The sequence below is a fragment of the Cryptomeria japonica genome, chromosome 1, assembly GCF_030272615.1.
Source record: "Cryptomeria japonica chromosome 1, Sugi_1.0, whole genome shotgun sequence".
Classification (NCBI taxonomy): Eukaryota; Viridiplantae; Streptophyta; class Pinopsida; order Cupressales; family Cupressaceae; genus Cryptomeria; species Cryptomeria japonica.
The window spans coordinates 119,229,138-119,245,738 of NC_081405.1; the positions used below are offsets into that span (position 1 = coordinate 119,229,138).

Consider the following 16,601-nt stretch of genomic DNA (forward strand, 5'->3'; position numbering starts at 1 on the left):
ACCACACATAAAATAATTTGATTCGCTGAGAAAAAACACCACCCCGGGAAAATAACAGGGTATTACATTTTATAACTCAATATAGTATATTAAGCTCTATACTCATAAAACCTATCGTGTCAAGATGAAACAGTAAAGTTGATTTTTTAAATAGCCCCCTTAAAATAAACAGTTGAATATGCGTTCTACTTGGACTTCTTGCAGATAATCGCACAAATTCATGAAAAATTAATAAATAGCAAATGATTTCTTCCAATATGATAACTTACACAAAGCCATTGCCTACAAATGTTCAATGTTAAATAGAAAAATTTCAAGTAACCTTTAATTGTAGATCTATAGTCTGTCCTTGAATCAAGTAAAAATAGTCCTAACAATCTAATACTGAAGCGTAAGCCGAAGGCTCACAACTAGAAGGTGAAACGTATAATAGAAGAAAACCCCAAATCACTTAAATGGATTTGGTATCATTCGTCACTCTGCGGAGAATCAATGCTTCTTTCTCTCCCGTTTGATGTGAGTATTATCTTTTTGTTCCAAGCAATGGTTCTGTGAGGCTTTCTGGTGTCCTTGAACTCGCAGAATTCATGTTTTCTGTTTTGTTTGTGTCTTCCTCAGTTAACTTTCGTTGAGATACATTAGCTGAATGGCCTTGACGCCCTTGTCCTCCCTGTACAAAAAATTCAATCGTTTTCAATTGCGCTTCACTAAAACTCCATAAAATGAGACAGTAATTTCTACTTAGATTTTTTATTCCCCAAAAAAGTTGCTAAGCCACTTCACCTATGAACTTTCCTTGTTGGAATAAGGAAACTTTCCTTTCCTAAACGTGTGTGAGACATTTTTTAGGTTCCTGCCTAGGAAGTACCCTTGCTTGGCATTCTCACACACACACACACACACACGAAAGTATACATGAAAAGCATCATGAATGAGATAGTGAAGAAGGAGAAATGAATGATGCATTTACTTACAGCTGCCTTCTGATTTGTAAGGCGACGAACAGAAGGATGGCGTGCCACTGAAGATGCTGCTGCTGCTGCTGCAACTCGGATCCTGAAAATACATGGCAGTAACAAATTAATTAATCCAAAAACATTACATGCAAGAATTTATAAAGAAAAGAACATTAACAGAAATAGTAGCAATTCCTGTAGCCATTTTTCATTTTTATTTATTTATTTGTTTGTAGTCATAAATAAGGGCTCAGACAGCCTTGGCCTTAATGGAACAACCACATCAACACTGCCGGATACTAGGAAGTTCAACTTTAGACCAGCAGTAAACCAGTGCAAATCAACTGTCAGCCTACATTCCATTCTCTTAGCATACCCTTGTTACATGTGTTGTATAAGAAAAATCTCTATGGTTCTCTAGTACTAGACTTTCTCTGGCCAAGCAAAAGGATTCACTAAAAAAGAAATTTAAAAAAAGGACTGGTGCACACCAACTTGGTGTGGAACCTTAATCATTTTTACTAAGTACACCAACTTGCCACTAGACCATGGGCCATAAAGGAGTTTAACTGTGAAATGAAAGGCATTGACTACAAATTTATTTATTTATTTTAGTAGCTCAAGCCTAAAGTGCAAAGGACCAGTCCACCATCCTACACTCGAGTTGTCTTATTAAATGTTTCTTTCTTCTTGGAGAATTTTGTCATGGACAGCTCTAAACTGCTTTGTTGAAATTAACAAAAAGCTTTTCTTTAAATTTTGTAGATAGAATAAAACATATATTAGTTATTAGTTATGTTCTAATTTCAGTTAGTCAGAAAGAATGGTTAAGTCTCATCGGCTGATTGAAGTAGCTTTGAGTAGTTGCCGATGGTTCGAGTTCCTTGGTAACTGTCAGCAAGTTTATATGCTCTTTCTGTAACAGGGAAAGGGACAGTGTTGAAAAATCATTCCCTTCCCCATCTTTGTACAAGAACACTGAAGCATTGAATATATGGAGGATCAATTGTTATACATTCTGAAATACACTGTTATTCTTGTATGAGTCACTCATGAATGTATAAACCAGTTTATTGTGCTTAAGTGATTACATGACTAGATAGACAAGTAAGCATTTGGCACCATTGTCTTCAAAGAAGTCAGGTTGAAATTGTCATTCCCCCCTCCCCCGCCAAGACATCACTGCCTTCACAATACAGATTGCAGTTTTTATAAATAAAAGCCTAGGCAAGGGACTAAAATATAATAGCATTTCATTGAAAAAGGCCGACTAGAATTGAATGGTAGGAATTTATTATCTGGCCGATTGAGATTAGTTGAGGGGTAGACTATAATTAAAGATTAAATAAATTTAACCTATCAAGGCAGCACCCAATTTGAAAGGGTTCAACCCTTGCAAACTCCTAGCCACAAAGCATGAAAGGATTAACGTCCTTCCAACTCCTACAAGAAACTTCCTTCAATTCCAACTGAAAGGATTAACCACCTTTACTCCTGCCATAATCACCACTTTTCAAAGATCAGCCAAGGGAAATTAAAACAATCAGCAAGAAGAATCTTAATTACAGCAGCAAAGATAAATTACTCATTCAAGCATAAACTATTGAACTTCATTCAAAATTAACTTGTCAATCTATCAAGAAATATCAATCAGTATTAATCAAGCAAATTAATCAAACAATCAATTTGAATTGGTGGAAGTGTATTGTAGGAGTTGGAAGGACATTAATCCTTTCATGCTTTGTGGCTAGGAGTTGGAAGGATGTAATTCTTTCATGCTCTAGGGCCTAGGAGTTGGAAGGACGAAAACCCTTTTGTGCTTGGGGACTATGAGTTGCAAGGTACGAGGACACTTTCATGCCCTAGGGCTAGGAGTGATGATTCCCAAAGAATTCACAATTTGATTGATTTTGAGGATTGTGCTTTGATTTGCTAATCTGATTATTATCTTGAATTTCTGATGTTTGATGAAGTCATTATCATTTTGAAGTAAGAATTATCGTTTTAGGGCAAAAATGAGGAATATCCCAAAAAGGGACATTACAGAAGTGGCCATATAATGGGACAGCTGGTTGAAGAACCTATAGATTCTAATCAAGAAAGAGAAGACAAACTCACACAAGACTTGGTAAACCTATAGGATATATCGGTGAAAGAACACATATGGAAGGACATCGAATGAAGGTAAATCCCCCAAGAGGACATTTGTGCTAACCTAAGAGTAAGCAAAGAAGTAGACATGCTCCTCAATCATTTGCCAACACTCCTTGCAAGACATCTCTTAATACTTCAAGAACAAACAGGACCATGGGTGCAAAGACAACAAATAAAGTAGCCATATGAGGATAAAAGTAGACAATCAGAAGAAAAAGGAAATACAAATCGACATTGATCCCTCGAAATTAATGCTCTTATACCCAAACAAGAACCAAAAGACACCAAAAAGAAATCAAAGAATAGAACAAGACGTGGGGCAATCCTGGAGGATTGTAGAGCAAAGAGAACGAAGAAAAAGGCTAAAAGAAGTATCCAAGTCAAGTCCCAAGTCAAAGCCCATCCCAAAATAGAGTCAAGTTGAAGCCCCAATCACGAAAACAAAAACACTTACACTACAAGGAACCATACAAGAAAAGAGTGGAAAGAAATAGCAATGCATTTACTACTACCAAACAAAACATGGGCAGATCGTTTTGATCAAGTACAACAAACAATAGACAAAAAAGACTAAGAAATAGAATCTAAACTCTAGTTGACAAAGACATGAGAGTAATCTTCAACGTATCAAAGTACTGGTGACCAAAGGAACTGAGCCAAAGACTCCTCAGCCAAAGGTGTATAAGAAAGATCCTTAAGGCAACTCAAGTGTGCAGAATTAGGAAGCAAGACGAATTGAAGATTCTCACATGGCTGAGAGTGAAAGAGAAGCACTAGAGCAATTGAATCAAAACTCCTTTGTAAGTAGGTTCTAGGCATTGAGGTTGCATTAGAATAGAAATATGGTGACTCCCCCATCAAATCTCGGTATTGAAAGGTAGAAGTTGCCTAAATTCACAAGTAATGGGTCAAAAGATCCTACGAGGCATTTAGAGGCATTAAAAATAGTGAAACAATCTAGACAACAAATGGTCAAGACAATAGATCCTATTGGCTACAGTTCTTCTTGGTAGAGATTGAAAAATTCTTTTGAAGAGGAGTTCAAATTATTGCGGGACGATAATGAAATTGTAGTAAAGATTTATAACACGAAACAATGATAACACAAGAATGTCAAAGCCTATAATCGTAGGATAAAGGAACTCCTAGTAAAGATAGAAAATGAACCAGCTAACAGTCTCAAGAAGAGATGGCTCATTGAAGGCCTTACTCCCTAACTATAGAAGAAAATGAAGGTAGTTCCACCCTTTTCTTATGGAAAGAGAATGACAGTGCTCTAATAGAAATGCAAGGACTTCCATGAGACTCAAGCCAAATAAAAATATTGCAAAGCAAGTATTACAAACTACCATACTCATCAAACTGGAAAATCCCTAACAGAACAACTAAGGATCGCAATCACTACCACAATAGATGACAGCCAAAAAGATAGAAGAATGGACCAAAAGAAGGGCCAAGATTTTATAGTAGAGCCTCTATTGCATGGTGATCAAATAATAAACCCCATATTGCTAACAACTAATGTAGCAAAGAAACCTACCGTAGTGCATATGGAGATTCTTGAAAATAATCTAACAAACACAATCATTAATGGAGGGTCAAGAGTGAACATACTTTTAAAAGATACCAGGAAGAGCCTCAGTAAACCTACCATAAGGCCACCAACTTTCCAATTGGTGGGAACCAACCAACAAGTAATTAAAGTGTTAGAGCTCCTAATAGCCCAAAAGGTGCTGATAGGAAGTCATTTCTCTTCAAATTTTTGTAGTTATCTCCTTACATAAAAAGGTGTACGATGCATTGCTAGGTTAAGGATGGTTGATAGTAGCCAAAGCTGACCACAATTTAGCCAAACCCATGAACCAAACACCCAAATTTGAACCCACAAACCAAACCTCCGAACCTGAACAAATACCAGAACCAGGAACTTAGCTTAATAAATAAAATAATATTTTCATTGTGAATTTCTGGTTTACCCCAAAAAATATTATAAGTTTTGAAGTTGATTCTTGCTTAGTAAGTCTAGATGGCTATGCCACCACAACACTAGAAAATAATGTACTTTCCACCATTATTGTTTCTAACAATAATCTATGAGGTTTTCTGCCAAATGTACTATTTGTATTTAATCTGGAAGGCTTGCTGCCAGAAAATATTATATTACTTCCAATTTTCTGCCTCTGTTGCTATATTGAGTTGTGCAGCTTGCTACCAACAAGCATTATTTTATAATAATCAATCTATCCCATTTCACCATATGCTTCACCTTACCCACATCAGAATCTTGGTGATCAAAAGGTGTTAAGGTTACCTGCATTGTCCATTGTGAACTTACAAAAAGCAAAAGAGATGCAGTTTAGTACATTATATAACTTACACAATGTATGTAACAACCACCAAAGTAACTTCCTAGTAGATTAATAACTGCAACATTCACACGTTGCAGTGTGTGCTAAAATCTCTTCTCTCAATCTTTTAGCATTTATTATTTTAAAATTTAAAAAATATCAGTTGATTATGAAGGAATATTCAAAAGAATAATCAAACTCTTTTTTAAGGCAGGTGCCTGGCTAAGGACATGTATTTGGGAAAGAAAATTTCATTGGATTTTGTAGCACAACTATTGTATTTGATATTATATGGAATGAGAATACTTGAAATGCAATATTAAGAAAAAAAATAGTATTTTTATGAATATCATAGGTCATTTTGATTTGCATATATCAATTAAATTTCACCTGCCTTACAGGTTAACAACACTTCCCAAGTAGGCTTCCTAACAAACTTTCATCCTACAATTTTGCAGTTTTTATGGATATGGTTAAAGATAATTTTCAATTGGCTGCAGGCTATCCTTTCCAAACACAAGTTGTCAGTAGAATGTCAAACCTTAGTTATGAGAAGATAGATTTGAAGTGAAGAAGAAAAAACTGTCACAATATAGAAGCTTTCATTTATACCTCTTGTGGACGTCAATGTATTCATCTGTCTCATCCACAATTTCTTCCTGCAGGATTTTTTCAAGAAAATGCACAAAATTAAACCAATAAATACTCAGATGAACATCTGATATTTGTCTGACTTGATTTTGCATTAAATGTTAAGACTTTACGTTGACGCCCTTTCATAATCTAAAACCTGGAGATCTGAAAGACATTACTTCTGGTAAAATGAGATGTGATAAGCATCAGTTAACAAATTAACTTCCAAACATAGAAAGCTTGAGAAAAAGGTGCGATTGTGAAATAAAATAAGGAAAAACATCCACTTACCTGCAACAGCTCTTCAAAAACATCTTCAAGTGTAATAATACCTATGACCTCCCCTTCTTCAATGTCGTCTAGAATCTTGTTCTCTCCAGTGCTGCAGTCATCATTGCCTAGCAGATGCTGTGGCTTGTCTAGTGCATTAAACTTGGTAGGCAATACTGCACTTCCAACTTGACCCTTCTCAATGTCTGCAGCTGGCTCAACCTGATTCAGCACCATAGAAGAATTCATATTTGAGTCTTCTGTTCTCTTCTTGAGACTCTCCTGAGACTTCTCACCAACACCAAGTTGAGGCTTTTGTTTTCTAGTCTTGACAACTGCAGCCATGTGACTGCTTCCTTTCTGAAATTCATTTAAGATATCGTAAAGTGGCATATCTGCTGGAACCCTGCAACATCGGGTTAAAATCAAATTAGTAATGCATTACACACAAAGCTTTGTATAATAAGATATGTAAGAATCAAATAACCTGGGTATTCTCCTAATCGACACAGCAGAGACAGGAGTTTCTGTTTCAGCACGCACTGTTAGGAGACTCTTAACCTGTCAACATATTCAGTACCAATACTCTCAAGACTTAAAGTACAGCTTAGAATGCAGAAGTGTTAATGCACAGGGGTTTCTGTTAGAAACAAAAACCATTTTTTCCCAACAATCTGTATGATTGAAAACCTAATAATGTTAAAAATTCCTAATGCTTATACATATGATCATACCAAAAGAAGCCCTATTATATTCTTAGGGTTTCCAGAGTACACAGGAACCCGACTGTGGCCTCGAGCCAAGATCTTCCCCATTGCCTCCCTGCCAAGCTCAAAATGTGTCACTGTTCATATAGCTAATATCACAATATATTACAATCAAAAGGTGGTTGCAACAGCTATACAAGACTGCTACAAATGAAATATTTTATAAAGCAAATGAAAACCACTGAAAGAAATACTTAAGGACAAATATTGAAATTAATGAAAAGGGTTCGAAGTATTTTCAATTTTGTTAAGTCTTCTGAAAATCTTGAGTAAATCTCTCACTTAACACTCCTTTCTATTTCTTGTTCATAATCAAGAATGATAAATGAATTCATAAAAGCATTTTATTATGTTAGTTATATGAAATTATGAATGCGAACTTTGAGATTTTATATCTCAGCATGGGTGTTAACAGCTTCAACATGTGCAAATTATGGAATAGGACCTAGATCAATACATGAACAATTTTTTTTTGAGAAAGCCTGTTAATTTCCAATAATTAGCTATAATTCCATCAAACTTCATTATCCAATAGTGAGAATTTCTCATACACAACCATTTATAGTTAAACAATGACTTGAATCTAAAGATGGATATCAGTCACTTGATTCTCTAAACTGGCTGTGTCACAATACAATATCAACTTGATATCCAAACTATCAATAAACCAAGTGAAAATACAATGGTAAAAATTAGATAATAAAAAAGTAGATGAAAACTCACGCTATTAATTACTTCGATTGGGAAGGAATGAACTTACCAATCCAACTTAGAATTGACATCCAATGAAAAAGTTGATTCAATTGGTGTCATGGCCTCCTGAGCAGTCTGATAGTTGCATATCATAGAGAAAACAGAGTTTTAATTAGAGAACAATAAAAACTACTGGTTTAATATGACCATCTCATCATCTAAAATAGGCATTGTATTGCTGCACTGTGCACATATCTTACCTTATAACAAAGACGTGATCTGTTCAATGCTTATAGCAGAACAAATGTTTGTTTTCATTTTATCTAATAATTCAAGGAATAAGATTTGCATGCATTAAATTTCTCTGTTCAAAGTATAATCTTTGAATTTCACATCTGAATGGTGCAAGATGATGGTGTTGTGATAAAATCTCAATAAAACTGATATTTTAAACTGTTCCTTATTTTAATTGTAAAGTGTGAAGTACCACATGCTTTGGATAAACAGATCCTCTTCCATGAATTGCTTATTCTCTAACTAGAGATTTGCATTTTACAGTAAAAGGATGACAAGTAGTTGAAGGGGAACCCAAGCACTAACCCAAAATAATCATTAATTGTTCAGGATATCCAATGAACTTGAATATCATCATCGTGACACAAGAAGGCCATGGTGGTGGAAACAGGTATACCATAATCTCCTTGTATCAAACAAATTTCATTCATGATGGCAACCTATTGAAAAATTCTTTGAACCATATCATTTCGAGGAAAGATAAGTCAACACAAGGTTACTGTGGAAGAACCTGTGGCTCGATAATTGTTGATCCCAAGTTCTCAACTGTGTGGGGAATGAGATGTGTCCAACATGTTAGATCCATTTCTGCCCACCCCCAACTTTCTGGCATTTGGACTGGAGATCTTCTTGCCCCACCATGATCCCCTCTTGGGTTACCATGAACAGCAAGAAAATGACCTGCAAAAAATCAAGGCGCACTGCCATACCCAACTGAATATGACATGTTAAGGTGTGAATAAACCCCATATCAAGTTGCAAACTACCCCACCCACATTTCTACTCAAAATTCCACCAGTTCTTTAGTTGACTGAATTTTGGCAATACTTTGGTAACATGTAATTGAAATTGCCTTAATTTGAATCTGAAGCATGGTGACACATCTCTCCTCATGATCAACACTATGCCATTTGAACCATCAAAAAAAGAAAAAATTCTCTGGTATTCTTTTATTATAACTTGAGCTAATGAGGCTGAACTGGAGCATCTTTACACATCCACATGCAAAAACAAAAATCAGCTGAAAATTCAACAATTTGGAAAATGAAAACATTATAAATAGTCCAGGGCTAATGTGTTCTGGAAGTGGAAGAAGCCTTTGGAATCATAGGTTTGGAAGCCTAATCAACATACAGAAGCATTTTAAACTATCAGGGGAAATGGAAAGACCTATCCTTTTCCTGCAGTTTCCTAGTCATCTCTGAGTATCAAATTCAGGGAAACAAGGGATGGGGAGGTTTGTGGGCTGCAAAAGCGTTTAGATAACATAGCTCATGGAGAAACAAGTGGAAATGAACCTAATCCTTTATCTAGTTGGAACTAAACAAAGGCCACTGGGACCATAGTAAAAGTACATTTAAAACCATTTGTAAGGAGATTGGGAGTGTGGTCCAGATAGAGGTAGAATTACAATTTGTTACTCCATTTTCAAATGAATTAAGAACAGCTGGACTGAAGCAATGTTATGTTGCTTTCAATGGAGTAGAGAAAATCAAGATGGAACTGGTTACTGGGCTGCATGAATAGTTTTGTCCCTTCTAGCCTTTCTTTAGCATTTACTTGGCAACTCTTGTACTTTGGCTTTCCAATGTTCCATGGGGACACATCCCCGAGGGTCTAGATCACATTCCCAACATCTCAAACATCCTAGGGACTTGGGGGCTTGTACATCCCTTTTTCAGGACTAGATAGTTTCCACTACATTTAGTCATAAAAATAAAAAATGTAAATTTTTAAGAAAAAAATGCTAAAACCCCCCCTAAAAGGGTAAAAGGCACAATTACCAAGAGACTCGTAATCTAACCTCCCGTACTTGTCTCTTGTACTGGAAACACATCCCCATCTCAGAGACCTATGTGGAGACATCTCCAAATAGTAGGAGACTTCATGTGAATTTTATTTGTCTCCTATAAGCATCCCTTGAAAATGAGGAAACTTCCAATAGAGCTTTTTCAAATATATCACATAAATTACATCGGATTTTCTAAAATTGCTTAACTGGTTAACAAAAATTAAAATAACTAAACAAAAACACTAATAAACTTGTAATTTTCTTTTCTTTTTTTCATTAAATTTTACAAGTTTTTTTGGTGATATTTTCCATATTAAATCCCAAAGAGGTAAGAATATGAAGCAAACAATACTACAACTTAAGATGTGTGCATGCATAGAAGTTTTATCAATTGATTGAAAATATAGTCACCTCCAAGGTTTCCCATACTATCTTTTAAAAAAAATGGGATTCCTAGTTTCTTGTTATCTCCAAATGGTTACGGTTTAAAAAAAAATTATCATGATGATGATAATCAAATATAAAATAATTAATCTACTTCAATACTTAGAGTGTTAGTTTTACTTTTAATTTTAAGCATTTTAGTATTTAACATTCTTTAAAGATATCCTCACCTTTTTTGAGAATGGTGTACCAATAACTATCTCTTGGTTACTATGGTAAAATACTAAAAGGAGGAGAATAGTCATTAATTCAGCACAATGTATTTACTTTTTATAAATTTCGGCTGCTTATAGTTTGTTTTAGTCATTTTAATAGCCATCCCCAAAATTCAAGAAAATTTCAGCCGTTGCCAAAATTCAGGAAAATTAGCCATCCTTGAAACTGTGTCCTCATGTCCCCCTATACAAGATACTTGCCAAAACATTGTGGTTTTCAATTCAGCATCCCCCACATTATCATATACTACCTGAGATTAACTAGAACTTTCCAATCTATAATAGGAATGATCAACCTAATGGAACAATACCAAGGAGGTGGGATGCTGGTTAGGAGTATCTGATTTACAAGTCAAGCGTGAATATGATTCATGGGTTGACAAGAGATCTATTGCCACTTTAGTACCCCATCCATATATTCGTACACAACCCCCACTCCCCCACGCTGTCTGCTCTTCTATGTTAGGGTTTGGTTGCCTAAAAGTATAGTTAGAAAAGAGATCGAAGAAAAAGGAAGATTGTAGTTCTTTGAAAGCATTACACAATGAGAAGATTGGCAAGCTTCATGGTAATGTGATGTTTGTAGTGACAACAATTTCTAGCTAAAGAGTTGCTGGAATACAAGGGAATAATTTCACCATCTCCATCCCAAACTCAAAGACTTCATCCATTTATGTCACCATCATCTACTCTAACATCCCCTCCTACTAAGATTGTTGCTTTAAAAGCATATAAGACCATCACCAGTACAATACCATTTCTCGCCTCCCATCTTGGTAGTCATCAAGGGCAATGCCTCATGTAAAATGAGGGACACGTGTAGGAGGAAATATAAGCATTGTATACATTTTATACACAAAAGAAATGAGGCGAAGTTAATAACAAAAGATTAATGTTATGCTATGCAATGACATAGTATGAGGTTAAATTTTTCATTGAGGACAACTTTCATAAGTGTTAGTCACAATGTACCTATTTAGAGAATAGTATTTAGATTATTTGAATGCATTGAATTGGTATGGATTTGACTTAAGTCCATAATAGTTTACATTTGTATGTTATGTTATACTACAAGAGCATCCTAGTCCACAAGCAATCCTATGTCACCAAAAATAGAATAAAGGTGGTTGAGGAGTTTTTGGTTTTGTATGGGTTTCTAGGCATGCTCATAAATCTAAAAATCTAAGAATGTTTCAACTGATTTCTACAGAAAAAGAGAACACAATTGCATCTTCAATAATAATACCCATTGTATGTCTTCACCAGCATCAGCCTAAGTGTGACTTTGTCAACATCAACCTACACAATTTCTACAACATCTAAGATGACTTCAGCAACATTTGAGATGACTTTCGCAGCAAGCTATCAATGACAACTAACAATGATGATTCCTGATCACATAGACTCCAAAAGACACTCAGCCTTGTCTTTGTCCATATTGACTACTTAATGTCTCCTACTTATCATTACAGATCACATGAATTTTTGTCTTGCACGTATTATTGGCAATCATTTAAATTCTTATCAAGGACATGTGTTTTACTTTCCCATTTGGTCGACATTAGGGCTTCAACCGTTCTCTTTTGGACAATTGCTCTTCATTCATTACCACGATAGTTACACTTCTATGGATCACAACCATTCACTTTTTGTAGGTTGGTGGCTATTCATAATTGTGTGGGCAAGTGTTTTCTATCGGACCTATTTATTAGTGGCCATGCAAATCATTCAAAATTATTGCCTAGCAGAAAGAATGATGGAACCATTATCCAAGGTAGAATAGATGGCATTCGATCAGGAGGGAAAAAGAAACAATTGGTGGTTATTGTAGCAGCTCCAAAGTTACAATAAAAAAAAAAAAAAAACCTCGATTTTCCCTATGGAAAGCATTCAAAACTAATAGGAGATAATGTAAATTGCTGCCATCTAAGGGGCCTACAAGTAGAGGTCTATGCATAGATTTGTGGAAGGGACTATTGAGCATTGAATTGCATTCATGTGTGGATTTGGAGCAACACTACAATGTTGAATGGTTATTGTAAGCCATAGTTAGTAGAGCATGTCGGGTTGTGAGTGAGCAATGAATTTAAGCTTCTTATTAGCCTATTGTAGACTGTGAGGGCAGATTCTACATTAATGTAATGAGCGTAGCATTGTTTTTATTTCACTTGGCATGTGATTTGTTCTTATTGTGAGTGGTTGCTAGGTTAGTTTGCCTTTCATAAGACTCCTTGCCTAGGCTGTATCGTGTTGTTATACATCAAGAAAATGAGCAATGGACAAAACATATTCTTGTTTATTGTGTTGTGTGTTATGACATGATGATTATATATTGCAAAGTGTCTATGTTTATTCCATATTGTTACCAACCACAATTCCTGACCGCGCATCCATTTGTGAATAAGTAATCCATCTAAACGTTGTCCATTAATAATTGGGCATTAGATTGCATTGGGAAGTGAAAATAGGCAAAGAAATTTAAAATGGAGAAAATCCAAATTTCATGAGAGATGATGTTTACAAGCTAGAAGAAACCTTCGTTCATTCTGAAGTATGGTTGCACTAGGCTTTTGCAGCCAAGGAGTCTAAGGGCACATAGAATCTCCTCACACATGTAGTATATAATCATGTTTGATACAACTATATGGTGAAGATGCTTGGCCCTTTGCCAAACTATTTGATTCTCCTCAGAGACATTAAAAGGCATGACAACAAAAAACTATTAAGAGAGTGCATTCACAAGCACACTGAAGATAATGTGAACAGAAAGAACAAGGAAGAGAAAGAGATGTTGTCAAGGGCATTTAAGAATTTCAAGTTTAGAACAAATAGAAATTGTGTTATCCCATTGTGGAAAAAAGTTTGAAAAGATGTTGCACTGTCTAGGACAATTAGTGTAGCCATGAAAATTATTAAGGACAATGAATAAACAAATAAATGAACCTAGTGATACTTGAACTTTGATGAGGAAAACTTTGGCCCCAATTATGATAAAGATGAAATAAATACTACAAGACTAAAATAGACTATTGAGGACAACAATGCCAAATTTGCAAGGAATCAAGGACAAAGTGGTTAGTTTAACAAGAGTATGATCAAAAGGGGTGAGAAAAGTGTAAATAAACCCATTGTGGGGAGACACTCAGTGATGAACATGAGGAGACATGGTGCGTATCCAAGGGAAAGTCTATTGTATCAAAGGACGATACCACTAGGGCAACCAAAAAGGAACATGGCAAGCCAAACATTAGCAAGTGATGAAGAAAAGATATGCTTGTTTACATGGGCAAGTAACCAAGACCTAATCTAGTATTGTAAAAATGTTAAATTTATTTCACAAATGATCAAACATATAGAGGATATAAGATCTTTGAAAAGTATTTACTATGTTCCACAATATTTCCAAGATGGTAGCAGATGAGAAGCCTTTTTTAGGGAATGAATATTAAATAAAAAGGAAAATTTTAAATATAAAAAAAAAATTCAAATATTCATATGAGACATTCACCATATTCATTGTATAGCCATATTATGAAACATTTGAGCTAATTTGGGAATTCACATGAGTCGACATACAAATTAACAAAAATTCAATGTCTTATCTTTTGAGTTTTTATTACCAATGTGCATATACAACAAAATAAAAAGGTCAAAAGGCTCCAACTACAAAACAGAAAAATGTAGGCAACTAGGTCTACCTTTACTATACCTTTCCCTCATCTTTGCCTAAATCAAAATCAAAGTCTAAATATGATTCACTACCAATATGAGAAACAACCTCATCCAATTGAACCCTAAATACCTACTATGCCTTCTCATCAATCTGTTGGTTGAAAATTTTGTACACTTGGGGAAATATACAAAATTGTGGTTTCAACCACAGTGTGAGTAAAACTCTCCTAATTAAGGGAAGGCTCCCCCTATCTATTTACAACTTAAAACTAAAATGGGATAGGACAGCAGTCTTTCTTCTTTCAGGACGGGACACCAATATCAAGCTCAAAATTTTGGTTATGTGAAGTCCTATCTACCCTTTTTCTATATTAATGATATTCAAAACAAATTATATCAGCACAAAGACTGAAATACCTTATTCTCTTCTACGTAAAACAGTAAGAACTAGTACAAGCTCAAAGACTCACAGCTATTTCTTACAAAATCTGCTTCTAAATTCTCTTAAGAACAAGTGCAAGCACAAAGTCTTACAGCTTCTCTCAAAATAATATTTACTTTAACTAAATTAATCTCCAATACTTGCAACACAAAAACTGCAAACCAAATTCGATTAAGCTCTTAAAGAAACACTTGCAAGAAAGATAATATGGAACACAAACTCAAGAATGTAGCACAAAGACTCAAAGCTTGAGCAATTTTCTTCTATTTCTTTCAATTCTTAAATTTACACATGAAATCTCAAAGACTTCTTTGTTGTAAATTTGGCAGAGTTGTTGCTTGCTTTCTCAAAGATAAAGATTACAATAGACCCCTGAAGTATTTATAGAAGAAGAGTTTTGAGAAAAAGGTGGGAGGATCCTAACTAACTTGAGAGATTCTCTCAACCACCAAGACTTGTTCAATAACTAACTATGACTTATTCCAACTACAGTCCCAACTGAACACAACTTGTAGTTGCTTTACATGTAATTACAAAAGTGCAAGTAAAGACTTGACTTGCAATTTACAAAATGTTTTTACTTGTAACTTGTCAAAAGAAAAACTACAACTAAGAGATTACAATTCAAAAAAGATGCAACTGAGTGTTGAAAAACACTTTAAGTTGCAACATGTGAAGACATGAATCCTTCGAACTTCTGGATGATCGTTCGTAGCTTAGCAGGATTTAGTTCGTGGGTGTTATTGGCAACAACCATGGCCTTCACAATGGTGTCATGGCATTGAAGAAGCATAGAGTTGTTCTTCTCCAAAGTGGATTGGATTTCGTACAAGAAGATTTGATGTTTCATCAAAACCTAAATTGAGGCAACTGAAAATTGTTCGCTCCTCCACTCATTATGAATCTTCATCTGTAAATCTCCGAGCACTTCTTCTTCTGTTATCAACTCTCCATTCTGACTCATGATATTGCAAGAGGCCTTCTCACAGTGGGAAACAACACCTTGGAACACTTCAACTCGCAATCTTATTGCATCATCAATCATCTCAATGAGGGATTTGAGAACAAGGGCTTTGTTCTCTAGAAGTTCTTCAAATTCCAAATACATGACCCTGGAAGGGATAATGTCATGCTCCTGAAGAACACTCAATTGTTGTCGAGTCATCTTGCGCCAAACTGTCAAGCTACCTTCAACCCTTTCCAAATTCTGTTTGAAAGTCTCGGAGGTATGATTCAACTTTTCTTCAATGGTCTCCAACTTAACCATCATTTGGAAAATGTCTTTCAGCACCTGTGCACATAGATCATGAAGTTGATCCACCCAAGAATCCAACGTTTGTACTTTCTGAGCAGCTCTTTCAACTTCTCGAATTGATTCTTGTAAACCGGAAGAACTTGTAGGATTACTCCCTTCACCAGCAGGTTTTGTAATTTTATGAACAGCTGCAACAAGTTGCCTATTCTCCTCTTCTAGCTTGTCTTTCTTTGCTAAAAGTTCATCATACCACTGTACTAGTGAAGCTACGGATTGTTGAGCATCATGCTTGACCACTGCATGCGTTTGTTTACCCAATTCTATCCTTGTAACCTTGTAATCAACAGCTTGCATTTCCTCACGTGGCTTATCCGCAAGGGACTCAACAATTTATGCCACTTTCATCTTGTTGTTGTCAACAGTTACTCTTGAGATCGTCTTGGCTTTTTTAGCAACCTTGGGCCTAGACTGCTTGAGTTGTTGATAATCAAAGACATCAGGAGAGATTTCTTGCTTTTTCCTCTTTGGGGTAAAAGAACTAAGCCATGGAAGTAAAACGACTAGTTCTCCACTAGTAGCTACCGAAGACGAAGGAGAAACAGTTTTTGTTTGAACAGTCGTGGTCACCCTGGGAGGAGTATATGTTTGGATGGCAACTGTGGTTTT

The 16,601-nt window shown here is 35.5% G+C and overlaps 1 protein-coding gene across 1 annotated transcript in view; it reads right to left on the reverse strand.

The window, feature by feature from the left end:
• Positions 1–205: 205 nt before the first annotated feature.
• LOC131026819 (DUF21 domain-containing protein At4g14240) overlaps positions 206–16,601 on the reverse strand; it is a 127,439-nt gene continuing 111,043 nt past the window's right edge. The window contains exons 7-13 of the mRNA XM_057956812.2: positions 7,889–7,956; positions 7,096–7,183; positions 6,849–6,922; positions 6,383–6,767; positions 6,071–6,117; positions 975–1,056; positions 206–670 (exon numbers count right to left, since the gene is read on the reverse strand). Coding sequence (XP_057812795.1) covers positions 524–670; positions 975–1,056; positions 6,071–6,117; positions 6,383–6,767; positions 6,849–6,922; positions 7,096–7,183; positions 7,889–7,956 — 891 coding nt within the window. The 3' untranslated portion in view covers positions 206–523. The remainder of the gene's footprint in view (positions 671–974; positions 1,057–6,070; positions 6,118–6,382; positions 6,768–6,848; positions 6,923–7,095; positions 7,184–7,888; positions 7,957–16,601) is intronic.